General features: G+C 37.7%; 1 protein-coding gene across 2 annotated transcripts in view; it reads right to left on the minus strand.

Moving 5' to 3' along the window:
• Positions 1–27,667, minus strand: part of SYNE1 (spectrin repeat containing nuclear envelope protein 1) — a gene marked incomplete at its 5' end in the record, with an annotated part of 264,160 nt that overhangs the window by 54,571 nt on the left and 181,922 nt on the right. Inside the window, 20 exons of one of the 2 annotated variants that reach the window (XM_082481847.1) lie at positions 511–715; positions 1,943–2,076; positions 3,534–3,704; positions 4,411–4,566; positions 7,867–8,022; positions 9,377–9,553; positions 10,564–10,713; positions 11,970–12,152; positions 12,560–12,692; positions 13,715–13,911; positions 16,704–16,835; positions 17,280–17,453; positions 18,137–18,337; positions 20,162–20,281; positions 20,661–20,762; positions 22,309–22,518; positions 24,249–24,404; positions 24,567–24,698; positions 25,507–25,657; positions 27,099–27,205. The exons of the other annotated variant lie outside the window; for it this stretch is intronic. Coding sequence (XP_082337973.1) covers positions 511–715; positions 1,943–2,076; positions 3,534–3,704; positions 4,411–4,566; positions 7,867–8,022; positions 9,377–9,553; positions 10,564–10,713; positions 11,970–12,152; positions 12,560–12,692; positions 13,715–13,911; positions 16,704–16,835; positions 17,280–17,453; positions 18,137–18,337; positions 20,162–20,281; positions 20,661–20,762; positions 22,309–22,518; positions 24,249–24,404; positions 24,567–24,698; positions 25,507–25,657; positions 27,099–27,205 — 3,147 coding nt within the window. The remainder of the gene's footprint in view (positions 1–510; positions 716–1,942; positions 2,077–3,533; positions 3,705–4,410; positions 4,567–7,866; positions 8,023–9,376; positions 9,554–10,563; positions 10,714–11,969; positions 12,153–12,559; positions 12,693–13,714; positions 13,912–16,703; positions 16,836–17,279; positions 17,454–18,136; positions 18,338–20,161; positions 20,282–20,660; positions 20,763–22,308; positions 22,519–24,248; positions 24,405–24,566; positions 24,699–25,506; positions 25,658–27,098; positions 27,206–27,667) is intronic. 2 annotated transcript variants of the gene reach the window in all.

Raw genomic sequence — 27,667 nt, forward strand, 5'->3', positions numbered from 1 at the left:
GATACAGTCTTGAAAAAGGAAGAATCTCAAGGTTTCAGATTGAATAGTGTCCTCCCATAAGGAAGGATAAAGACATTCACAGAGCATACAGAGTGTTTTTTCATTCAGAAAAACTGAACAGCCTTGATTGGTGGGAACACAGTCAAAGGATCTTGTGTTTCTTTCTATTATAAGGAACTCAATAGATTTGATTTTCCTAAGCAAGAATCCCTTCGATAAGTAGGTACTTAAGACTGAATCAAATGATATAATTTATCCCACCTTCTCCTGAGAGATGACTTCAGATACAAGCTTCTGAAACACCACTACAAGGAACGGAGTCTGAGAAACTAGTGATATTTGGGTAGCAGACATAAAGCTGTCTCTCCTGTGCCTGAGATGCATCACTAAAAAGAAATGTGTTTGTATGCAAGTTTCCAATACACCAAGTGTAGAGTTTAGTAATGGAGAGCCTCTTGTGATTTTTAGCCCACAGGGCTGTGAAAAATGGCAAAGCTTAACTGAACATACATTGCAGTCCTGAATCCAAGTGGTAACTTCATCATCAGCAATGTCTTTGCTGGTGGCAGTCTTCAGGAGTTCATTGGTCTGGTCTTCCCGCTGACGGACCGTGGAAGAGCACTGATGGTAACAGTCCTTGTACCTCTGCCACAGCTGTAATAGGCCCTTACTGGCACGCAGCCGCTCTGCAATCTCCTGCAGAAGGTTGTTCCACCTGGTGAAGAGATTGGATGAATGACTGAAGCCTGGGAATCCACAAGAACTATCCCTTCCCCTCTTCCTCTCTGCTGTTTCCCATGGTCTTTTGGCTTTTAGGAAATTTGGTAATAATCAAGATCCAGACACTTGGGGGGGGGTGAGAAAAAAAGGAATCCAAGAGATATGTTGACAGGCTGTTCTGACCTGTCACAGGTGGTCTGATCTGTGCTACATCTTCGATGCTGTATATTAATGCTTGAGGTCAGAGCTGGAGTCCACTTTTTGAAGTGAACCTCCTGCTATTTCCACTTAGCACACTTCGGTTCACTGCACAGAGCATCCATGACTGATCGTGAAATGCTAGTTCCAGATTCCTGCAAGGACCTAAGAGGCCCAAAACAGGTGTAAACAATAAACCATTTCTTCTGCTGCAATTTCCTCCCAAACCCTGACAGAATATTTAAAGTCATAAAGTGCTGTGTAACTCCCTTCTAAAATAATCCCAGACCTATTAAAACTCTGTATATTTTTATTATTCATTTCAATATCTAATCACCCTTTGAATTCTTGGCTCTAATGGCAACCAGAAATACGTACTTTCTCAGATGTGCTTGTATTTATCAAAGTGCTTCATTATTTCCTTACTAAAGGAAAGCACAATATTTTTCAATTATTATTATATAATAAACGATGAAGTGAAAATTCCATCAGTTATCACTGAAACTGTTAAATCCTACAGGTTTGGGGTTGGAGTGAATAATGCCTCCCTCCACTTCCAGATTCTAGGACAGGATGGACCACAGATAAAAATAAATTTGGCAAGATTGTGTTTTCGAAAAACCCCAAACTTCCCACCAAACTATTTTTTTTGGATCCTGCCTTTCTGCAACCTCTCTGAGTAAACCCTCACACTGGTTCTGGATTAGATTCAAAGCTGGGGAAGTTGTTTGCCAAGCTACTGGCGAAGGCTCAGACTTTCTTGCCTATCGTGTCCTTCCTGCAACTAGAAATAGCAACCTAAAATCTGAGGAACCTGGCGCATGCATAACAAACAAACTTTTCAGACATGATTCTCAAATTTTAAGTGCAATATTATTTTCCAGCATGGTACTTGTGAACCTTGGTCGGCAGCCATGCATGGAATACTGAAATATAACAAAAATAAAAATGATGGAAAACTGAGTCAATAGATAACTGCAAATTTACCACTGAAAGTAAAGTTCAACACACAGACATTTTCTACCTCATAGTCACATCTTTCAAAGTGTTGGTAAGTGTTTCAGTCACTGGTGGGTGACATTCCTTCAGTAATTGATTGGTCACAGAACCAAATTTCTGTAAGGTATTTTCTTGTTTTTCCAGTTCATCTTGCAGGCTCTGAAACAGTTAAAATCATAAAAAAAAAAAACAAAAACAAAACCAACAAAAGATACACGAGGTATTAGAATTGCATGATGTAGAAACATTTCAAAATAGTATGTATGAAATACATCATACAGGTTATGAATACAAAACGATTTCACGCGTGTTTCATCTAAATAGAAGGTTGTTTAATATAAAGACTGTTAGATTAATTTGATTCGATATCAAGGTGTCACAAAAAGTAAATTTTAACCCAGTATTTTCTCAAAATGTAAAAATCTTGTAAAAGAAATTATTCCTAAAAAGTACTCTTGCACAGAACGAATAAGTGCATGGACTACTTCAGAAATTACAACTTAACTGATGGAAGAAAAGAAATTAAATAAAATTTTCCTATTTAGAACAAGATGAAAAAAGTAACAGCACAAAAAACCTTTATTCTGAAAATAAAGTTCTTGCTCTTTCATTTATCAGTCTGAAGCACTGCTGGCAGGGAAAATGCTCCTTTTTTTTTTTTTAACCTTAAATATTTTTATGTGTATTAGTACAGTTTGAACAGCCCAGCAAATCTCAACCTGATTAAACAGTATAATCAAAATTTTAATAAGCAAAAAAAGTAATTTTCTGGACCTACTATTTTACTGACTCCTCTCTGACATAAAAAAATTAAAAACATAGAAGAATGGATGTAAAGTGCATAAATGGATGTTCTTTAAATCTTGGTTTGAAAAGTGCTGGTCATGCTTAGGACATTTGGCTTTATATCTGTCTGGACTTTAAATCATACAAAATATTGATAAGATAATGCAAACTTAAGTTTGCTGGCAAATAATAACAACACAATTTCTTGTTACCTTAAGCATTTGGAAATGTTTGCATAATTATTTTTGATTCCAAAGACAACAACTTTCTTTAAAAGAAAAGGTTATTCTATGTAACGGAACAATACTTTTAATTTAATTATCTAAATTAATTTATTTCAATTAATATTATTTTATACTTTTCTTACAGTGAAAATCCGCTTGAACATGTGAGTATATCAAATTTTAAAACATTATTTGCTTTGACTTTCAATCTACTGCAACCACAGGGCGGGTGGGGGGGGAGGTTTAAAATGTTATCCCAGCATGTACCAGTAGCTCAGAAGCCTGACAAAGTATAGTAAAAAACTTTAGTTTTTAATGGTCACCAGCACGATTTAAAAACTTTTAATGACTTGACAGTATGGCTAAAAATTTAAAGAACAGCATCAAAAATCTAAAAGAAAACAACTATCACCATTTTTTGGCAAGAAGAAAAACTCAATGGTTATTTGATAATGTGTTATCTTAATGTTATGGGATTTTAAAGTGCCAGTATGTCTGTACTTGCATTTCTTATGAACCAAAATGTGTCTGCATCCATGCAATTAGGACAAAAATTAATCCTTAAATCCATCCCTAGTATGTCAAGAGGCATGGTTTTCTTTTCACCTGAAGTTTATCAACTTGGACTTTCACAGCTTCCAAAGAACCAGTAAGAAGATAAAAACGGGACAAAGAATATCTGGCTTCAGTCAGATAACTATTCAGTTCTTCATAAGCCACTTTGTAAATGCTCCACTGATCAAGAACAGATTGCAACAATATCTTCAGTTGGCTAACCTAGGAGAAAGGAAAAAAAAAGTAAATGAAAAGCATTCAAGATATTTGGTTTTGTTTAAATTATTTCCTTCCTTTTGATCTCAGATACTGCTTGTTCTACATGCCTAATCTTAAACTTGTTGGAGAATGAAGAATTTGCACAACAATCAGCTAGGTTTACGCTGGGTACAGCATAAAGTTCTGTTTGATTTTATAAAGCTAGGATGGCAGGGACTGAGAAGGTATCAAAGTCCGTTCCACTTTGGTCCAAAGCCGGATCAAGAGGAATTGCCTAAAGACTGTGAAACGCACATCCCTAAGGCGGGAAAGTCAGCCTATGAATGTCAGCAGAGAGGCTAGCACTAACACACTGCATTCCTCCTGAGAAGGTGGACTGATGTTATCGAGCTGATCTCTTCCTTATTCTGTGAGATGTGTGTGCTTGGAAAGGTAGTTCCTTACAGATCATTTGATACCTTTCCACTAAATACCAGGAAGCACCTAAAAAGTTTCAATTACAAGAATTAAAAGCATTCTTGAATGAAATATTATACCCATTTTATGTGGAGTGTACACACAAACTTGGGGGTGGACGAAAACAGGGACATAATTCAGAATCTCTTCCCCTACAACACAGAAGAAATTCACTAGTTGCAAACTGCTAATTCTCCCTTTTCTCCATGCCCTATTCCTGGAGCTATAATTTGCCCCTTGATGATTCTTTTACCATGTGATCCAAATTGGCCCAGGAATGGTTAATTTCTTGCAGTGTATTCATAACAACAGAAGATACTTCTTCCTTCTTGTTCTGTATCAAAGAAAGACCACTCTGTTCTACATTTTCTACTTCTTTTTCCTTTGTTCTTATTGATTCTTCTAATTCCTGAAAAAGAAAAAGAAGATGCCTGAGTATTTTTTTTTTGTTTAATTGGATAGATAATGCCTTGAGACAGAAAAGATGCCCATAAGCTCCTTAGTTTAAAAAATAGGAAAGTCATGCTTGCATACTTTGGCTTTTTATTCTCAAAAGAATCATAAGTCATCTGCAATTGTAGTTAATATTTTATCTTTCCTTTAAAGCATAGTTGTTTGTCTTTAAATTAAATAGAAGCTTGTCCTCTACATTAAACTTCTGTGTAATCTTCTGCTCTCATGTAAGAGTCCAAAACTCATTAAAAATAGGACAGCAGTTTAATACATGGGAAAATTGTTGTGTGTCTCAGTTTGTCCTAGAACACTAAGAGGGCTTTATAATTAGTCCAAAACTGCCTCAAGCCTCTGGAAAAAAAAAAAAAAAAAAAAAAAAAAAAAGAATTTTGCCACCCAAAGAAAAGGACAAAATTACTTGCTAGGGAAAGATGTCAAATTGCCTTGCCTCTCTACACAAAGTGGGTCCCTGTCAGGTACCAGCAAAGCTCCTTGCCCGAGGCCAGTGAAAACTGAAAGCCCATGTCTTTCAATAAATTACTTTCCCTAGATGACAAGTTCATCGGAGTCCAGCCAGTTTCAAAAAGCAACAGACTGCAGGAATTTTCCTTATTGCCTCCTCAAGGTTGCATGCCATTGGGAAGCATTAATGAGCTTGATAGAGTTTTGCTCTGCTCAACGTTCCCACACACTAACCCAAGAAAATGGGAAGAAAATGAACAGTTGGTGTGAAAACAAGTGAAGAAAACAGGGCTGAGTACGTAAGCACTGAGGCCATGATAACTTGTTATGGGCTTGTTTTGCTGCTTCAGGCAAGTGCTGACTGTGTTGTTGATTTAAGATGACCCTAGGTTGGTCATGGAAATGCTGATTCAAAGTTTGCTGGTTTTATCAATAAGTGAAGTGCAGAAGCTTTCACGTGTAACACTCACTAGTCACAGAGCCTGTGATCTTCCTCATGCCTCAATAGCATGAGAATAAAGTTACAGAATGAAAGAGGGAAAACAAGAAGACTCAGTGAGCAATTGTGAGTCATACAGCACACTCTCATAAGCTCATTTCTAGCCAGGAAACCACCTATGTAATTTCATGGCATGGCGCAAGGAGATCCAAGGAAGCCCCGCGGTGCTCTGATTCATATGGAAGCTGTGTAGCTTCAGGTAGGACAAACACCGAGCCTGAGCAGAGCGGGGAAATATGGCTGCTAGGCTTAAGGCCAGCACAAATTTGTGTTTACCTGTCTGAAGGTAAAGTAGTCAGTGTGATATGGAAAGCAGACTGTGGGGTGAGAGCAATCTTGGGAAGCCTCTACATTAAGTAGTACATCTTGTGATCTCAGCTTATATTTTAATTTTCTGCAAGCCTTTCCTTACTTACAGAGATGGATCATCAGGGAAAGAAAACAACATAGCAAAACTGGGCAAACTGAAAGCCCATGTCTTTCAATAAATTACTCTCCCCAAGAATCAAAAAAAAAACCCCAGTAACAAGTGAACCATTGCCTTAACAGACTTTAATTTTAGACAGTGGGGAGAGTATTTTGAAACCAAATTCTGCCCAGTCTTGCAAATGCTTGCTATCAACAGAATTTATCCCTACACACACACAACACACTTTTGTCTCTATACATATATGTGAAAGGATTTTTTGTGAGCATTTTTGCTGTACTGTTTATTCTTAGCCTTTTCTTCTCCATTATTTCACATTCCTTCAAACTTCTAGCCATGACCATGTTTCAGATTACAGCCTTTGAGTAATACGTCTTTTTTTTTTTTTTTTACCAGCTGACACCAAAACAAACACTTCCAAGTTTTAAAGTCGAATTTACTATGTACAAAAAGTGGATTTTAACACTAAAAAAGGCAATTAAGTTTGTACAAGATTGCTCCAAAATTCAGAATGAAAATAGGCAAACGTTTTAAATACCAAGAATAGCAAATATTTCTGGTTCTGTGTGAAAAGGTGTTTCTTATTCATCATTTTAAACTCATAACTGAATTAAAGACACATTACTGTTTCTGATCTGTGATGGAAAAAATGCTTGCTTTCACTTGTTAATATGACACCAGGCAGCAACTAACACCGGTTAATAAATAAACTGCAGCTTTTGTACTAGTTGAACCTGATACCTGGGAGTGTCTGATACAATTATTTCTTAAACAAATTGTTTTTCTGCTGATCAAAGTCTTTCCATTCATAACTAACTCCCCCAAGTGTATTTGCTAAATTCCCTGACCAAAAGGAACCATGAAGGTGATAAATCAGGTTCAGCTTTGAACTCAAGGCAAGCACAGCTCGCCAATTATGTCAGGCTATGATAAATTACCCTTGCTTCAGTCGTATGGGCTTATTGTGCTGAGACCATAAAGCTATCGGAACTGAAACTAAGCACTGCAACCAGTTTGAAAACTTAGGTCAAGGACTTTGGGGAAAAAAAAAAAGAATCCTAACATATCCGGCCTAAACAACTATTTGCCTTTACAGAAACAAAGATTGGTTTAATACACTGGTGAATATCGATTAAATTCTCTTATGCATTTCATTTGAATAGATTTCCAACTGTTCTGTTTGTGATGACCCAAAAGCTAGATCATATTTGTCCCATTCATTAAATGCACGCAGGAAAGACAGCCACACCAAGATAAACAGGCTTCCTTACTCCCTTTTAAGAGGATGAGAACACCAAGATTCTGGGCATGCAGTTGTCCTGACAGAGTTTCATTATACATTTGATCTGGTGTGAAATTTATTATTTTGTGTCTGGTAGAACAAGGTACTTTTGAGAAAAAATTATCTGATGCCTGATACCATGTAGAGGCCTTATTTATAAATTAAAAAAATATAAATCTATTTTGCTTATATACCTATAAGCTTGAACTCTAGCCTGACAGCTCCAGAAGCATGCATCTAACTACTGAAATATGCGCTATTCTGAGCAAGATGTTCAGAGTCAACTGTGATATCCTGTTTACTGCTCTATAGTCCAAATAGGAATTTTGCATGAAAAACTGAAGTGGTTCTGAACTTATGAACATTATGTATAGCTGAGCTTTGCCTCATCCTGTCTTTCCCCATCGTAATCATGATTCTCCTTCAGTCTTCTGAAAGCAAAAGGGAATCCAGCACTATTGCCTTCTCTGGATAGTTGAATATTTGACAATATTTTATTTTGAATAAAAGCCTAAACCCTCCTTGGACTCTAGTGTTGTTTATAACTGTTGGAAATAGAATACTGTTATTTGTAGCAGGACGTTACCTGACAGTCTTTCAAAGCATTCTGTACTGAAGCCTGGTCTCCAATTTTCTGTTGCTGTTTCAGCTTCTTCTCTTGGGTTTCAAACCAAGTTTTTAGGGACTGCACGTTATTTTCATATTCTGTCCAGGATTCCTGCAGACATTCCAATAGCTGGATCTGCAAGGAAACACGAGTATGTACTTTCTCAAAGAATTACCTTTATTGTTGACTCAATTAAATGAATCAGTAAAGACCAATGCTGACTGCTGCCTTCTCAGAATTCAAAGCTTTCAGAATTTAAACAGCTTATGCATTCAAACTGACATATATCTGCCATTTTTAAAAGAGTTCAAAACAAAAAACCTGCTTTATCCAAAAATAATTATATAGACATAACATATTAAAATATTATGACATGCTAAAAGAAGCTAACACTTTAACAGAACATATTTATGATTCCTTTCAGAGATCAAGGACTTCAGGGTTTCCCAAATAAAACTAAGTGTACAAACATACATTTTACATTCCTTCCTTATAACTCTGTAAAGTAGACGAAGATTCATACTACCTCTTTTGTCAACTGACTGCTTTAAAGTTACTTAGATTTTTCTGATTATTCTAGCTGTTATTCAATGGCAAATGAGATAACACTTCTTAAAAAAAATCAAACAAACAAAACAAACCCAAACCAGCAAAGCAGGATTTGAAAACAGCAGCATTGCCATAAAAGTATTCACATTACTTGAGACAAACTCCACTCTAGGGAATGAGCCATCTTAATTAGCTGTTATCTTAATTAGAACTGCTTGAGGATGGGATGGTCAATAGCAACCTTGGCCACAGTGACAATGAGACAGTTGTAAGTGAAATAAGGAAAGCACGTAGCAGGCTAAAGGTCCTTAGAATAGCAACTTTGGTTTGTTCGGGTAAGCATAATCCCATGGGAAGCTGGACTGAAGGACTAAGGAGTTCAGGAAGCTAATGGATCTTCAAGGACAACCTCTTCAAGGACAACCTCTTCAAGGACAACCTCTTCAAGGACAACCTCTTCAAGGACAACCTCTTCAAGGACAACCTCTTCAAGTCACAGAAAGGACAAATCCACAGAAAGTGGATTACACAGAATGGGCCTATAAGCATGGCCTGGCCATGCAAGAATTGCTAGGAAAGCAAAATCTTGGCTGGAACTAACTAATGAGGGGCAGAATCCCTTCTTGTTACTCTTCACCAGTACATCAGCAACCAATGGGAAACCACAGAATAGTCTGAGATACACAGCGCCTTCTGTGCTCTGATATTACTGACAAGGTCTCCTCTCATGCCTTGCAGGTCTTCATGCCAATTAGCAAATTTTGGCTTACAGACATACTAGACATGGTAGAGGAGGAAAGAATTAGGGGCTACTTAAGTAAGCTGGATGTATAAAAGTCCACAGAACCAGACAGGATGTACAGGCTTCCAACCATTATTATCTTACAGTTCTATATATTTTGAAAGTTTGCTACAGAGCAGCTAGCTTTTTTTTCTTTACCTTTTCCGTTATCAGGCCTTGAAGAATTTGCCAACGTCTGTTCATTGCTCCAAGCTGTTCTGCAAAATCAGTTTTGTCGCTACGTTTACTTTCAACATCCTGGCTGCTAATTTGTAGCACTGATTGGTTCACAAAGTCTACCGTCAACTGTTTGCAATTTAAATCTATCTTGAAACCCTAGTAGGAAAGAAGGGAATAAAAAACCCAAAACATAAGTACCATAATTTCTTACCTTCCTGCAAAAGAGGAAAAATGTTCACAAATTACAACTTTACCACAATTTAGCTAAAAGTTTTTTTAGCAATTAAACAGATATTAAAAACATTGTTACTTTTCCCTCGATAGACACATAGACCAGCAATACACTGCCTTTGGAATAAGGAATCATCCTTCCCCTGCTCTCCCCCCCCCCCCCAAAAAAAATCAATAACGTTCTTGATATTGGTCTCAAGGATCAGATCTAAGAAAACCTGGGTAGATTTTTTTTTTTTCACTTTATTTAGTCTCAAAACTTTTAATACAAAACCAGATAAGATGGAAAATGTTCTTACATAAAAAGAATAGCCAAGAAGTAAAGTGATTTTTCAGGAGACTGGTGAACACAAATCTGACATTGAGAAGAAAGTCACTGTGTGCAGATCTATTACAAGAATGCTACCGATCTAGTTAAAAAGTGAAATTGTGTTATATCTATACTCCTCAATAGTTATCTCAAGATATAGTATCTTTCATTTTTGCTTCAGATACTGATCAAAATTATCTTGATCTGTAAACCACTGGCCACCTTCCATTCAAGAACAGGCTATGCTTTGAGGAGAAGGTGATATTACGCAGAGAATTCATAAAACAGCATACGTAATTTGCAAAAGGTATTGTGGTTTCAGGTGAAAGACAGATCTAATAAGGTTTAATCATGTGCATGTTGCTTTGGATTTACCTGGAAATTAAAGTAAGTATACTAAAAATTATATTCCTGCCATAGCTAAACAGGAGAGGAAAAGTAATTTTGGATTCTTTTCCACAGTACCAAATATTACCCAATTCTAACTTGTGTACAATTCTAACCAATCCACAACGTATGTTTTGGCTTTTTTTTTTTTCCCCTTAAATTGCTTATACTTTACATATGTATACATATTTAATGGCGATAATTCAAAAGGAAAATCAATAACATTTCCACTCAGTACCTTGTACTTCTTGACGTAATCCTGAATGACTTTCTGTCCTACTACATTTTTTATATTCTCTTCGTCTTGCTGAATGACATTTTCCATCAGGGAAATCCAGCTCATAACTTCAGTGATAGCATGGCGAGAAGGAATTTTGTCCATCTGGAGCTGTAGAGATAACAGACTTAAAATGCATGTTGTTAAGAAAATGCATAAGAATTCCTTGCTTTGCATTACCATAGTTCATTTCCTTTACCTGCTCTTACTATCATGTTATTCTATATTCCTAACATATCCCTGAAGTTTATAAAAAGACAAGTTAAAAAAAAAAAAAGAAGATTTTAATAGGAGATCTATTGTATAATTGCATATTATTTTAAAGGCTTCTTATTTCTGTTCTTCATTGTACAAAGAAACTGGACAAACTCAAAGATTCCATTTCTGACTTCCAAAAGGTTCTGCATTCTAATTCCATGATTTTGTATTGGGCTTATCTAGAAGATCAACTTTAAGCCAAGCTTTTCCTGCCCTTGTAAATCCCTAGTGAATAGACCCATGGAAAATAATTTTACACAACTCATGATGGGGATTTTTAATGGGCTGATTTTGAATAGTACCTGTTTTTTTCTTAAAAGACTCACTTTCAACATATGATACAGTAGCACTTGCTTACATTTAGTTACTCAGAAATGTGTTCTATGACTTTTTCAGGTAGACATATTTTGCATTACAAGACAGTTCAGGGAACTACTGTAATGTCATTATTTTGTTTAATACAATAGACTTAGGTAACTTTTGTTACCATTCCTCTCTCGCCCTAAATCACAATGATATTACTATCTCTGAAAGCATTCCAAATTATAAACTGAAGAAACCACTTAGACTGACAACTTCCTAGCAACTAAATACTAAGACAACTTTTAGACTAGTGTAATTCTTTAACTTCAGTATTATAGAATTAAAAAAACAAAACTACATAATCAAAACTCTCCTGCTCGTACATACACTAGCAGAAACCTTGCACAATGCTTTTAGATTTATTTTGTCTTGCATAGACTAGAGCCCAGTCTATTCAATTTGAACAAAACCACCATTCAAATGTGACAGGGCACAGGGATGTGAACTCCCATTTTTCAAAAAGCATACCAACATGTTGAAAAATCCCTCATCTGTTCTTCGATTAAAATTTAACAAATGTAACTGTGAAAGTTTGACATTAACACCAATTAATGGTGTTAGACAGTATGGGTAGACAGGATTCGGACATGAGTGTAAACTGTCCCACATTAAAATAGGAGTCATGTTGTTCCTATTTTGCCTCACATGGATAAACTGAGGAAGGAAGCAACTACCTCTCAAAGGCAGTGCCAACCATATGGTCTGAATGTTCTGGAATATCAAAGGCCACAACTGGCCTTCCTTACCTGGTGCAACTTCTCTTGTACTGCTGGGATTTGTGTGAGCAGCTCTGCCCACTGACTGTCAATGTGGGACAATCCCGCACGCAATGCTGCTGTATCCACCTTCTTCAGCCTGAGGAGCTGGTTCCCAGTACTCAGGACAGAAGATTTCTGCGATGATTTAGCTTCCACCTCTTTTGAAAACTCCTGTAAGCAGAATCATTTTTGTGGAAATAATCAACCGCTTGTTTACTATACTTAAAGCTTTACCTCAGAAAGCTAAGAATATCCTCCCTTCCCTTTTAAAATATGTACTTTCTATTAGTGTTTGCCAGCTATACTTCAGACCAAGTGAGAACAAAAATTGTTTTCAGTCATAAAACCATTTTCTGTTTTCAGAATCATCAAGCTTTACAATCATTGCATATAGCAAAGGATTGCTGAATGGGCAAACACACCAGTTTTTTGAAGGACAGATCACCTACATAAGCAGATATTATTTTTTTTTGCATACTCACTACTTCAGTGATGAGAAAAAGCATAACCATATGACTGCTCCACTGTTTATTTGTAATTGGAGAGAAAAAGGTGTCCAAGGTCCACGAATGACTTACCAAAAAGGAATTCAGGTGGTCTCGGACTGTTTCTAGTTCCTGAGGAACTGTCAAAGACTGCTGACTCCAAAACTCAAGTCGCTCCTTTGCAGACTGTAACCAATGTGTCAGTTCACTTGATTCACTCTGATATCTGTAAAGATGTTTAAAGAAAAATAAAGCAGTCATTGCCGCTTCTTGCCTCCAACCAAGCAGTCTCTCCTCCACGTGTTAGAAAAAGATACTATATGCCAGATTTAAAATAGAAAATATTTTTTTCTTTTATTACTTTCAGAAAAATATGATTTAATTTTGAAAACAGGAATGGTATCAGGAAGCTCTTATTTTAGCCATTACACCCACAATTCCTAACTTTTGCCTTTTAGGAAAAAACAAGTTCAATGAAGGATGAGTAACCAGGTTATCAATTTGTTGGGCAAGCTGCAACAGCACCACACCCCACACACAGAAACACATTTTTGCTTTCCATTAGAAGGCTCAATCTTCCAAAAGCTGTACTACAAACTATGTCAGAGCAGAAATTTAACGTTGGGGTTTTTTTTTTCAGAAACTATCTCCATATCATTTCATATGCCCAGCAACTAATGAGATGTCAGAATGAGTGTCTCCACATAACCTTTATACATATAATTTCTTTAATCTCTTTATATATCTCTTGAAAGACTAGTGAGCTAACAAGCCAGGGATATTATGAATAACAGACAAAGATAAGGGAACTGATTTCAAAGCTAGCATATGAACATAACAAAGGTAGCTAAAAGCTCCCTTTCACGTATGCAATGACAGAAACGCACAAGAACCCAGCAGTGACAATGCCCCTACCAGAACACGCTGAGGCTACTCATGCTACCTAGCAAAGCCCACACCCTTTCTCATCAACCTGTACAGATTGGGGATTCTAACTTAGTCATCTAAATAAGATATCTCTTGACTTCCTCCCACCAGCTGTTATCTGGTCCATGTTTTATTGCAAATGCGAGAGTATGATAGCCCTTGTATCAAACAAAAGTAGCATATTGTAGAGTAGTCAAACTATCACATACACGTCAAAGTACTTTCTTTTAAATGTCAGATCTATTAGTTCTGGGTTAAGAATGACGTTGACTTGAACAGAACAGGTGAACAAGTTTATACTCTCCAGTACATCAGCATTACCTCGTCCAGTGCTTCAGTATTGTCTCGAGCCTGTGAAGCTCCTTAGTAATCTTGCTGGAGTTACTTAACCAGTGTTCTCCTAGTTGGTTCAGTTGACTTTCGAGCTCTGAGCAGCTAACAGAAAAAAGGAGCCTTTTCCCATCATCTAGCACTTGGTATAATTTAGGTTGGTATTCAGTCAGGTTAGATCGCAGATGCTGTAATGACAGAGAAGACTGTTAGATAGCTCTGAAGGTCTCTGCTACCATGCTTTCTAAACATTTATTTTATTGCATTTTGCAGCCTATCAAATGTGACTATAGCACATCACATTTTTTCCCTCTGCTTCAGCTCTAGAAAACCCTGAGAACCATCATGCAGGTAACATGCTCAAAATCTGAAGGTGTTGTCACAAACCCCCTCACTTTAATATGTTTATTGACACCCCCTTATGACGAACTCCTCCTTGGTGTAGATATTTTACATTTGAAAAGAACAATTTCAAAAGAACGTTCGTAAGGCAACGCCATTTCTGAGAGAAATTGATTAAAATGTCAGAACTTAATCTACCATCTGCTGAAAACTCTACTGCAATGAAAGTTAAAGCTGTCCAGTATCAAGTTATTAACAGTGGCCATACTTCAGCCCTGTCAATGCCTACCTTCAGCTCCCTGGTCATCTAACCTCTTTTTTACTGATCTAATGTCCCTGGCTACAAAAGAGGAGATCACCCCCAACCCATCCAAATCCCTGAACACAGAAGCCAATTGTTATAGCAAAAGAAAGCAAAAAAGGTACTGAAAAAGGAAACGCTGTTAATACTCTTACCCTGAATCCAACTCGGAGCAGAGACAGATTTCATTTAAATGGTGACTTGTAAATGGGTAAAAAATTTGCATATATGGGCAAATATACCCGCCAAATTCTACTATCATTACACAAATGGTACAGCTTTTTAAATCATCTATATATGTGACTAAGATTGATAACAAAATGTACATGCATTCCCATTTTTCAGTTATGCTGAAACTAATCTCAAAGGATACAAAACTATCAGTGTCATGGCAAGTACATAAACTTTCTACCACTCTTTATCTTCTCTTTCACATAAGTAGAGCTCTAATAACTTAACAGAATTTTTATATTTAGATATGTGTGTCTCTGTGTGGGTACTTACATATAACATATACACACAAATAAATGTACAGCTCTAGAGAGTAGCATAAAAATTCCAAGATAGCCATGAATTAATTATGATGGATTTTTAACCTAAACATGGCCACCGGGAGAGGAAAAAAAGGTATTAAAAATTATGCCATAGCAAAGTTTGAGGATCTGGATTTGAATAACCTAATATATGTAACTGACAAGAGAAACAAAATAGGAAAACTAATTTAGGGTCAGGACCAACACAATCAATGCGTAGCATTAAACAAAGCCAAAATAAAACCCACACATAATAGATTGCTTAAGTTCTCCTCATACCATTGCAAAAGCAAAAGCTGTCTAGTAAAAGAACAATATACATAACAAATTCAGAGTAGACAAGAAGTCAATTTGCAAGAAAAATTTGGCAGACATTTTACTGTAAAGCATAAAAAGGAAACAGAAAAAGAACTCAACCAAAGTGTCTGGTGTATAATGAGATAAAGACAATATACTAGACCAGAACAGATGAAAAAACAGGATGTGGTAGAAAACTATATTTAAACTACCAGTTCTTATTGCATTTGAGAAGGAGGAAGGCAACTCGGGGAAGTGCAGGTTGTTCAGCCTCCCCTTGCTCTCTGGAAAGATCATGGACACATCCTCTTTCAAGGAGAAAAAGGACCAAAAGTTAATCAGGAATATTTAGTTTGGATTCATTAACTTGTCAGATATTTAGGATGAAACTACTGTCTCCGTGGATGAGACTGACTTCAGTAGGGCCTTTGACACTGTCTCCCACAAGGCCCTCCTCTGGAAATGGAGAGAACGTGGGCCTGAAAAATGCACTGTTACACAGGTTGAAAATGGGCTGCATTACCAGGGTCAAACACTAGCGATCAAAGGCTTGATGTCTGGCCAGCAGACTGTAATGGGCAGAGTATTCCAGGGACTGTTGATATTTGAGCCCAAACATCTTCAACATCTTCACTAATGGCATGGATGATGACAGAGAGCGCTCCCTCAGTAAGTTTATGGATGATACTAATGTAGGGAGAGTGAGTGACAAAAAATGGCAGATTTAGTCCAGAGACACTTTGATAAACTTGAGGTTGGAGGCAGCAGAAACCTTAGGAGGCTCAATAAGAAGTGCAAATTCTGTGCCTTGGGCAGAATAACCCTGTTTCTCAGGACAAGCTAGGAAGGAAATGGCTAGTGTGTTTAACCTGGCATGTTCCATAACCAAGACTTTGTGAATAAGGCAAGCCACAGCACTCGCCTACATTAGGACTGTGAACAACTGACAAGTTATTTTATTATCCCCATCAACATGATGCTGATGAGGCCATATCTAGTGCATCTGATTCTGCCCTGCCCCCACCTCCCACTGAGTTCAAGAAGAAGGAAGTAGTCAGGGTCTGGTGTAGAGTTATTAAGATGTTTAGGGACCTAGGGCACATGTCCTTTAAAAAGAGGCTGAGGCAAGTGTGCTTGCTTTAGATTTATAAACAGGAGGCTAAGGGCCAGTCTAACAAAGGACTACAACTATTTGGAGTAGAATCAAAAAGGTTATAGAGGTAAATGCTCCTCAGTAGGGCCATGTCACAGAAAAAGGACAATGGTGACCAGCTGGAAGTTCAAGGTTTATACTGAGCATTATAGGAAACCTTCTCAGTAGGAGGTGACGCAGCACTGCAATTGGTCCCCAGCTCAGCTGTAGGATCTCCACCTTTTGAGGTTTCCAACACCATGGCTGATCCAGCCCATGGCAACTGTCCTACTTCAAGTGGGAGGCTGGGCTTGATGACCTTCAGAGGTCCCTTTCATCTGACTTTTCCATAAAGAATATCTAAAAAGCACCAACCTGAAAAAGTGTAATCCGGTCTGTAAGCCTGTCCTCCGTCTCTTCCACCAAACCAACAGTGGGGATGCTACCTTCAACAGATTCCAGCTGTTTGGTAAGTTCCTGGTAATCTTCATCCAGACGCATCCAGGTCTACAAGCACAAATTATCCATGTATATGGTGAATACTGATCTGGGTATCTAGAATTTTTATTACTTACTTTCTCAATGTGAAATCCTATAGCTGCATGGTTGTGAACGTACAGAAACAACAGTACAAGTGCCTGGTGAACCTATAATAAGACACTATCTCTGTGTCAAGCTCAGCTTTTAGTTAGAACACATGGATAAAGCTGTCATGTTCTCCCCATCAGCTAAAGCTAAGTAGCTCTTTAAATTTAGAGGAACACAACTTGTGTCACCTGAGGGACACAACAGTTAAATAGCAAAGACTACATGTAGTCTATTAGTACCTTGTGTGTATGACAAAAGGGACAGATGTCCACCAATTCTGTCCAAGCACAGGAAATCAACATTACAGAATATCCTGGTGATTGATCACAATGACAGTACAGAAAAGACCACAGAAATTCTCACCTCTAGAACATACTCCAGCTCCACACCTCGTTTATGAGCCAGCTTTAATACAGCGGAAGCTTGTGTCATTAGCTCTGAATGCGACTGAGTTTCCTTCAAGAGGGCAAAGCTACTCATCTTTCTGAAGAGCGTTTCTGTTAGCATCATGTGAGACTCCAACCCCTGAAAATATTCCTGAGAAATTTGGGTGTGAGGGAGAGGATAAAGAGAGAACAGAAAAGAGAAAGTGCAATTGTTACTCAATTCATTACCCCTAAAACAAAATTTTAAGACAACAGCAGTACCATCAAGTAGTTGTAGACATAGAATTAGGTAAAATTTTCACTCCACCACCATCTCACAAAATCCAACACACAATATAAAAAGGACAATGGTCTTTTTAAAGAAAGAAAGAGGTCATCTTTTCCACGCAAATTCTATCCCAACCTGTATTTCATAAACAAAAATAGCTTAAATCATATATATATATCACCAAAAAATTCTGCCTAATAAAAAAATCCAGGAAAGTCTTGTTACATTTTGTGGGTGCTATTAGCAAATGTAACTTTCCATTGGGAAAAAAATGGAGTGGTGGATGAAATTGCTATGTAGCGTGACAGGACAAGAATAGGAACTTGTTATTAGGAGGAGGAAGAAAATGTGATCTACTTGGGTTCACCTTCAACAGAGCATTTGAAAGTTATTCAGTCAGAACAGTTAATTGATTCCAATTTGAAATACAGTAAGTTTTAATATATCTTGATTTAATACTGGCCTACCATTCTGAAAAGCTCCTGAACTTTTAGGAACAGAAGGTTAATTTTCTGTGTACAAGCTTACAGTCATGATTAGCCCTGAAATATGTCACAGTTTCTTACCTTATGTTTGTCAAGTAGCGATCGCACCTCTTCCTTAGAAGCAACAATCATTTTCTGGTCACCAGCCATCTTTTCTTGGCCTGTTTCTAACAGGTCAGCCAGGTCCTGCAAAGCCCGTTCATACTGCCTCTTAAGAGCCAGATTCTGATTCAGGTCACTCCGTCTGGATCCAATGATCATCATCAGCTCATCATACATATCCTTGGGAGCAAAGAGTAGCAAGGTGATTCTTATTTCACATTTTTCACGTCTTCCTATAAGCAACCTTACTGTCTCTGTATTCCTCTGTAAATGCTAGCAGAATAACATCTATTTCCAGCTCACACAGACTGTGAAGACATACTGACTTAATTGATAAATTAGCAACTCACCATTTAAAGAGAGAAAAAATAAGCAAGACCTGCAACTCTTTCCAGCGCATGCATTTGGGAACAAAGTTAGCAGAATCCCAAAGGCTTGCTTTAACTAGCAAAGGAGTAGGGTGATTGGGATTAAGTTATCAAAACCCAGACTACTGTGTGGCTACTGCACACTGCAGATGCTGTTTACATTTTGCTTCTTTTAACGCAGGGTGTTGGATAGACTCCATCATGGCTACAGACTATAGCCATCTGAAAGCCAGATTTGTCTCCCATTCCTGCCCCAGCAGCTTACTGGTAGCAAGCCGGATAACATACAACCTGTAGTAAAAAGCAAACCAGTTTCAAAAAAGCAATATAATCTATATAGAAGAGTAAAGTGTAGAAAAAGTGCAGTGTGTATTTCACAGTGTGCACATACTGTCAAATTACAAAATGAGCCAAAAAGGGATAATTTGATCAGTTCCCATGTGTTATTACTTATCTTGTATACCTCAACCATAAAAAGTGAGAACAACTTACAGATGCTTTTCTTCACCTGAACAAGAGTTCTTGATTTGGTTTTCAGAATTGTATTTTCAGAACATATGTCTGACTGTGAGGGTAAGCCTATACTTTTGATCCAAAAACTAATGAACAAAAACATCTCCATGACCATCCAATACAACAGCAAAGTACCCACCCTCAGACTGCAGTGGGGTCTCCTAAATTTAAAGAGACAATTGTGAGAAGCACAACTGTCAAAAAACCAAAGGGAAGGCTTTTCTAAAAACCAAAATCCATGGGAAGGGGATATCTACAGATAATCTGTCAGAAAAAAAACAACTAGACCAAACCAACAAAAAACAGGAGGCTCTATGACCAAAGTGATAAAGCACTAGGCAAGAGACACATTTGCACAAGCTTGTTATCATTCATTTTTAATTGAGATCACTGTTTTCTTGGCTTAAAAAGCTTATGGTCTGGTTTCAGCTGTTTTCTTTGCTTCCAATTTGTTATTATGTCATTATAAAGGGCAAAATTCAGTCGTAAACCCTCTCCTTTATCTTTTCTTAAGCATTCCCCTGCCTCAGCACCAAACTGCTCACAAAGGAGTTTCAACAGTGTTATAGAAGTTCTGGATCAATTGCCCACATGTATCTTCTTCAGAGAGCCTTAACATAAGAGTCCTACTACTTAGGTGTGTTCAAAACCAAGTCTAACTGAAAGTATGCAGGAACATGAAAGGTATTCTAGTAAAAGCACATTTCCAGTTTCAGGTCACATTAGCTATCTATACTCCTTCACCTCCCTCCTGTTTTTTTTTTTTTTTTTTTTAATGATGGATGTGAGAGAGAACAAAAACCCAGACCATGAGACACTGGTGAGAACAGGGCTCAACCCTCATCAGACATTTATGTTTACATGCTGAACTTTATTTATTTGAACAGGGACTCAACGAGCTGAAAGAAAACATAGTTTTGTCTGCTTTTATGGTTAATACTACAAATAATAGAGATGGCAGGAAATCTAAAAATGCAAAAGTAGAAAAACTAGGTGAATCAGGGAGAAAATAACCTTTTATACACACTGAAAATGCTTTTAAATATGCTTTCCTAAACTGCCTTATGAACAATAAAAAGGAGCATACTAATACCTTTGATATCATTGAACTTATGAACCATACCTGGATCTTAGACAGCTCTTGCATGGAAGGTTGGTCAATTTGTAGCTTGTCTACATGCTTCTTTAATTCATTGATTCCAGTATCTAGTTCCTTCAAACCTTCTTCTGCCTGCACTATGACCTGTATTTGAAAATTACATCATTTAGTTTGAAGGTTTAATAATAGTACTGTAGCTGCCATATGGTTCTATAATGTTCTTTTCCGTTTTCTGCCTGAAGTATTAATCAGTCCTTCAGTCTGCTGAAATTTTAAAGGATGCTATATAGAAAAGGTATTAATTCAAAGTTGGGAGAGCACAGTTTGTTTCTTAAAGTTAAATGCATTATGGCATTATTATTTTTTTAATTAAAAACTGGTTTAGTATCATAAACTATTCTATACAAAACTTGTATACCTGTGAAGTTCCACACTTTAATTTTTTGGTACAGGCACAAAAGGACTATTAGTTTTTCCAACACCTTCTAACTCCCCTGCCCAAGTAATAGGCCTTTAGGAATACCTGCATTTGTTCTGTTTCTGGTCTCTCAGCTGCCTCTGCTAGTTTCTGTAGAACTAAATATTTGTTATCAGCCACAGATGTAAACAGAAGCTTCAGGTCATTCTAGAGGAGACAAGAGCGACAACAAATTATAGGCAATCACAGCACAAAACTGAAAAATATTTTATGTTCCAAAAAGTTTAAAGCATTACAATGTTACAATGTCAGCACTAAGGCATAAAAATACTCAACATTGGAAGCACTATAATTATCCAATGCAAAACATGCAACATTGTTAAAAATCCACAACGAGATATATATTAGCAAAAAGCTAAACCAACTCCTATTCAAAACATAACCTATGAACACACTTCTGCTTTCGCTTTCCAATTAGATAGTTATTTAACAAGGGTCAATTAGCTTCATTTAACAAAAAAAAAATGTTATTCTTGTGTAGTTTATTCAATCACATATGCTCATAAACAAGCTAGGTTTTACTTTTTAAGGCAAGGTTTTTCACTACAAACTTGAGCAAAAAAGTAAACAAGGCTTCAACACATTTCAGGGCTAACTGCACATTACAACTTTTAGCGTACTTTATCAGACTACACATATACATATTACTTAATAATTTTTGCCAAATTACAGTCAATTTTTTTTTCATGCATTCATCCCAACAGAACTCCTAATATTGGTAAAATAAAAAGTAATCAGCACATTTCTCTAAGACTTTAAGTATTATATAGGAGTGTGTTTCTGACTGTGTTTTTTTTTTTTTGAGAGCATAAATTCTTTTAAATATCTCTGGTATAACAATAAGACACAGGATTCTAATCAGCTTGCCTCCTTTCTTCAGTGAAGAAAGGCCCTTTACTGAAAACTGTTGGAACTTTTTTTTCCTATCTACTGCAGAGGAGAAGTTACAGAGTTTGGAAAGGAATCCTATAACAACAACCTATGAAAGGACGATCCTAATCTAAAGACCAGAAATCTGTTTTCCATTTTTTTTTTGCTGAAATTTATGTGTTTTTTTCATTAAAACTAAACCATATTGGAAGATCTATATGATAAGAATAGGAGAGAAGGTAGAGACCAAGGAAGGTGTGAAAGCAATTCTGAACTCTGTTTGAAAACATTTCTAAAAGCAAACATCTCTCCACTTCATTTTTTTTATGCTTTGCTCAACATAGACAGCTTGAGATACAAGCTCTTATAGAATAATAGGATGGGTAAAAGGTGATCAGAAAGGTGGGAATCAGTACTATGTCTTCTATTTTATCACAGCTAATAACAACAGTGTACTCTGTCATTTATGAAATTATAAAATGTGTGGAGTGGAACTCTAAAGTTGCTTTTTCTCCTTTGAGAACAGTAGTCAACAACTTCCATTTATTGCAATGCCAGCAGGGTGAGAAAGTGTGGGATGAATGATCACTTCTACAATAATTACATGAGTTGCAGAAGGCTTCTAGCAGAAAGTTTAAATTTTGGATCATGATTTGGGTGCGAAATTTTGCATAGCCCAAGAAGAAATTGGATTTTCAGTAAAAACCTATGGAAGCCTGTTCTCTGGGTTTGGTACCAAAAATTCTCATTGCTTTGAGAATCAAATCCTTTATATACCCCTTAGACATGTACCCTTGTTAATTCCTTCAGATGGGCATCATACCTTGAAAGACACTATTTGCTGGAGCCTTCCTTTCACCTGATGGCATTTCTGGTTTACTACTGACTCCAGCAAGGTCAGTCTTCTCAGGAGACAATCCAAAGTGTCTTCTATAATAACCCTATTATCACCATTCTCAGGAAATATCTGAGCAAATAAATTCTTGTTCTTATCCATTTCTTCTGTTATCTCTTTAATTTCTTTGGCAAGAGACTGATTTTGTAGAAAACAAAACAAAGTGACAATTAGACATTCTAGAAAGCAGACAAACATATTGCCATAACCATTGCCAATTTTGCAGTGATGCAGTGACTTTTTTACATTGTTAATATACGCACACGAGAAAGTTATGCAGCTGTAGTATTTCTGATAGTAAAAAAACCCCAGAGTGCTCTGATGAAAACTAGTGCTGAAAGAAAATGAACCTGCCTAAACAAGGAGTTAATGAAGCAGAAATCCATGTAGCTACAGCAAAACTCTTTTTCCTCTCTGTCTCCCCTCCCTCCCTCTCCCTCTGCACTTCATGTTCATGAATTTGTACTGTTTCCGTAACCCAGAGCATTCCTCCCTCTTTTTCATTTCATTTCATTTCATTTCATTTCATTTCAATTTCAACACTGTGATGTTTGCTAACACTTAGCAAAGAAGTTAAACAGAAGACTCTATGTATATTTGTCTTCTGACCAGGCAAAATTCATTGTCAGATGCTGCTTTCTGCAACATTCTTGCATTGGGTTTGTGCAGCAAGGCTTTGGTAGTGGAGGTGCGCTACAGGGGTGGCTTCTGTGAGAAGCTGCTAGAAGCTTCCCCTATGCCCAACAGAGCCAATGCCAACCAGCTCCAAGATGGGCCTACCGCTGGCCAAGGCTGAGCCCATCAGCAATGATGATAGCACCTCTGGGATAACATATTTAAGAAGGGGTAAAAACACCTGTGCAATTCCAGCCAGAGAGAGAATATATGAGAGAAACAACTCTGCAGACACCGAGGTCAGTGAAGAAGGAGGGACAGGAGGTGCTCCAGGCACCAGAGCAGAGATTCCCCTGTAGCCCATGGAAGTTAATGGTAGAGCAGATATCCACCTGCAGCCCATGGAGGACCCCACACCAGAGCAGGTGGATGCCCAAAGGCAGCTGTGACCTCATCGAAGGGGTCCCCTTGGAAGCAGGCGCCTGGCAGGACCTGTGGACCCGTGGAGAGAGGAGCCCATGCTGGAGCAGGTTTGCAGGCAGGACTTGTAGCCCTGCAGGGGACCCATGCTGGAGCAGTCTGTTCCTGAAGGACTGCACACCATGGAAGGGACCCATGCTGGAGCAGTTCATGAAGAACTGTCTCCCATGGGAAGGACACCACACTGGGGGATGGAAAGACTGTGAAAAGTCCTCCGCCTGAGGAGGATGGAGTGGCAAAGACAACATGTGATGAACAGACCGCAACCCCCATTTCTGTCCCTCTGTGCCGCTGGCAAGGAGGAGTTAGAGAAACGGGGAGTGAAGTTGAGCCCGGGAAGAAGGGACAGGTGGCAGAAGGTATTTTAAGATTTAGTTTTTATTCCTTATTATCCTACTCTAATTTTGATTCATAATAAAATTAAGCTAATTTCCCCCAAGTCAAGTCCGGTTTGCCCGTGATGTTAATTGGTGAGTGACCTCTCCCTTTCTTATCTCAACCCACAAGCCTTTTGTTATATTTTCTCTGCCCCGTCCAGCTTAGGAGAGGGAGTGATAGAGTTGCTTTGATAGGCAGCTGGCGTCCAGCCAGGGTCAACTCACAACAGTTATTTACATAGTGAATAAAGTTACTTCTAAACAGTAGCTGAATACTGCACTTAAATAGAGATTATGGCATCACTTATCCAGGATTCTAATATTTTCTTTCTAAATGCTGCATAAAATGCACCCTTATTGGCAATTTAAAGAAAGTCCTATTCACGGCTTCTTTACCTCTTGCTTGCAGAGATATGTTTCTGTTTCTTCCTCTGGCAACAGAGCTGTATCAACAAAGACTTGCTCTTCCACACCATCTAGCCACAAGGAGGTAGCTGCAACACCGTCATACAGCTTCTGTTCAAGATGCAGGCTCTCCTCCACCCGTCCAGCCTGGGCAAAAGGAACCAGAGAAGTTGAGAGCAGAAGTACATGACACTCTTTCTAACATCTAGTATTTGTGGAAGTGCTGGATTTCAAGGTGGGAGCTAGAGGAGTTTTGATTGTAAATGTGGCTTTGCTGGACCATAATTGTAAAGACAATTGAAACATTACCTCAGATGACACATCTTCAAAGGCCTGATTCAATTCAGCCAATACTGGTGATACTGGGGCTTTATCTTCATCCTGCCCTTCCTCCTTATACAAAGGCATTCCAGAAAGCAGTCTGTTTGGTCTGCTATACAGCTGCCAAGAGAGAAGTACTGGGTAGGAGTGCTTCTACAACATATATAGGGCACAAAATTCAGCTGTACAGATTCTACTGCTGACTGAGAATATCACCAAATAACACTCAAAGCCCTTCCACAACTGTTCTGTCATTAATATCTTGAATAAAAGATTGCTCAACAGGAGGTTCACTAGAAGTGCAGAATAAATACTTGCGGCCAGAATTAGCAATGGCTTGCTGTTACCAAATGAATAATTAATTACTGTCAAATACAAGATATTCAGAAGTTTGGAAGCTGATTTTACTGTAGTATTATATGAAGAATAGTGGATCTAGGTCTATTAAAAATAAAATGGAGGATGTACGTTAATATAGATTTTGGACTGTTCCCAATTTAGCTGATTAACCCCTGTTTCTTCCAGTAAAAATTCTGTGGCTGAAATCACTTGTTTCTTTGTCACATAGTCATTAAGACCACGAATTGAATGTAGCAAGTAAATTCAAAGGGAAAATACCAGTTTTTCCTCTAAGTTGTCACTGAAGTACTGGTCAATTTCAGAGGGATTATTTGTTACAGAATTATCCTAAATTAGAGAAGTAGATGAAAATTTTATTCCTGAATGGTACCACAATTCAAATCACTTTGAACAAGAGCAATGCTAGTGCCAATATTTTATAGTTTTTAAAGATGTCCCAAAAATAAATTTTTCCATATTCTTTGTCTTAACTACACCACCTTAATGCATCTGCTACGCACATACTGTACCTCATGTTGTGACAACTGCTTTCATAGAGAAAATGCAAAGAGAAATTAAAAATAGCTACCAGCTGTTCTTGTTCCAAAGTTTTCTGGAGCAGTCTCTGCTTGGTATTGAATTCCTGGTTCAGGCTTTCCCATTTCATCTTCATCTGTTCTTCAGATGATGGCTTCTCACCTTCCAAGCGTAATTCCTCAGAGAGTGCATCAGGCTTCTCACTGAATGGCAAGATGCACAAAGGTTTAACAAATACAAAAGTTATATCAGATACGGTATTTATTTCCTCTTTCAATTAGGAAATTCTACATTTAAATTGTTACTTTTTAAAGCCTTTACTTGTTTTTTGGTTTTTTTTGGGGGGGGGGAGTTGGTGTTTTGGTTTCAGATAGTAAGACAAAGACTGGTTTGTAACCACAAGAAGTTCTCGACTGATGGGATATGATATAATTTCCAAGAAACTGTTTAGACTTGCAAGTACCCATACTAAGTAAGAACCCTCAAAACAGACTGAATATATACTACATTGAAATGTAACCTTTAAACAAGCTTTACTTCAAAGCATTAAATGAAAAAGAATATTTTATCTGACTCCTTCCTCACCTCCCCTCTCAAAATGACAGACATATTTTCATGCAGGAGAAGCACATGAGCTTAGCTTTGATAAACAGTGAATGAAGTTCAGCATTTTCTGTTTGATTTTTTTGCTTGTTTCTGCAGTGTAACATGTTGTGACAGAAGGAAGCCTCAAAAAGAAGGAGATGAGTTAAGTACTTTCTGGCATTGTAATAAAAACCCACACTGAATTAACACAAATGCTGAGGAAAAGAACTTACTGATTACCGCTTACATTGCCTATGCTTAAATCTTGGCTCAGCTGCCTCGTGAACCGCCTTCACGTTCTAGACTTTGGCATGCTGGAGGAGCCACAACAGTGCTCACGACTACTGAGATACATCAACGAAGTATTTTAACCAAAGGACTGACTGCTCCTTGATTCTCAGGCTGATAATGTTCACCCTGGTTTCCTTTTCCCAAGACCTGGTCCTTCCTGCCTCCCCAAGGTCCGCATCGGCAGTAGGCAGTTATTTTCTTCTGCCTTTGCTAGGGCAGAAGTCTCTCCCAGCCAGAGCCAAGGCTTTCACTGATACCTACTTCCCCCAAATGGGCAAGCGTGCAAGAAAATATAGACCAGAGATGAAATTCAAAATACGCAAGGCTTCAAAAAGAAAAATATTCACTAACTGCAGAAAAAATAAAAATAACCAGTGAGTATTTCATCTGGAAAGATCTGGTTACAATGGCAGACTAGGATGACAGATCAGCTACTAGTCGTACACCAATGCTGGACCATAAAGCTATAGTAATTGATCCACTGCTTGTCTAATGAGTCCTACTAGTTTGTAATTTTAGTGTGACACTTGATAATAAGAATAAAATGAATTTGTAAACATTAAAGGTGATCTATTGGCCCAAAACAGTTTGTGTAACTATATTATCAGACTCCTGAATCATAAACCAGGATTCCAGTACCCTAGGTGCTGTATAAAAATGATAAAACAAAAATTAGTGGATTATATGCAGAAGAAGGATGGAAACATAAGGATGACAAAGCACAGAGTCATAGAAGTTTACTTTGCAGAAGAACACATGAAAACACACCTTACACAGAGGCCTTCTGGAGCACTGTGCTGTGTTAGGATTTCTTCTCCACGGCATGCTACTGACCGAAGCAGATTCTTCTGCTCTTCTAACTCTTGTTCCAGCTCCTAGCGTAGCAAGTTACAAAAACCAAAACAAACCTCAAAGAGATTGTTTTTGCCTTGGAAGGATATGTTTGCATTGCACAACTGTGATGCAAAGATTGCTGAGCTATTTCTGATACGGCTTGCTTGAGCACCAAAAGCAGTGCAAAATCTCCACCCAGGGACACAGACATATTTGGTACATAAACTGGGTTGTTGAACTAATTGACTAACACAATGCAGTTTCTGGACAGCAACTCAGTGAGGATGTCTGTGTATCATGCAACACAATATACCTTGTAATGTGTGTATCTTTGCTTCTATAAAGACAATGTTGATTACTATTTTGAACAAATACCATCATCTCCTTACATTAACGTTAGGGGTGATCCAATTTAATTTTACTAATGGAAAATGGAAGTATATAGTCATTAAGCGAGTTGGCCATGGTCACACAGGAAGTCTGGTCTGCCTGGCTGTTACAGA

The sequence above is a fragment of the Vanellus vanellus genome (assembly GCF_965231255.1).
Source record: "Vanellus vanellus genome assembly, chromosome: 3".
In the NCBI taxonomy this organism is placed as follows: domain Eukaryota; kingdom Metazoa; phylum Chordata; class Aves; order Charadriiformes; family Charadriidae; genus Vanellus; species Vanellus vanellus.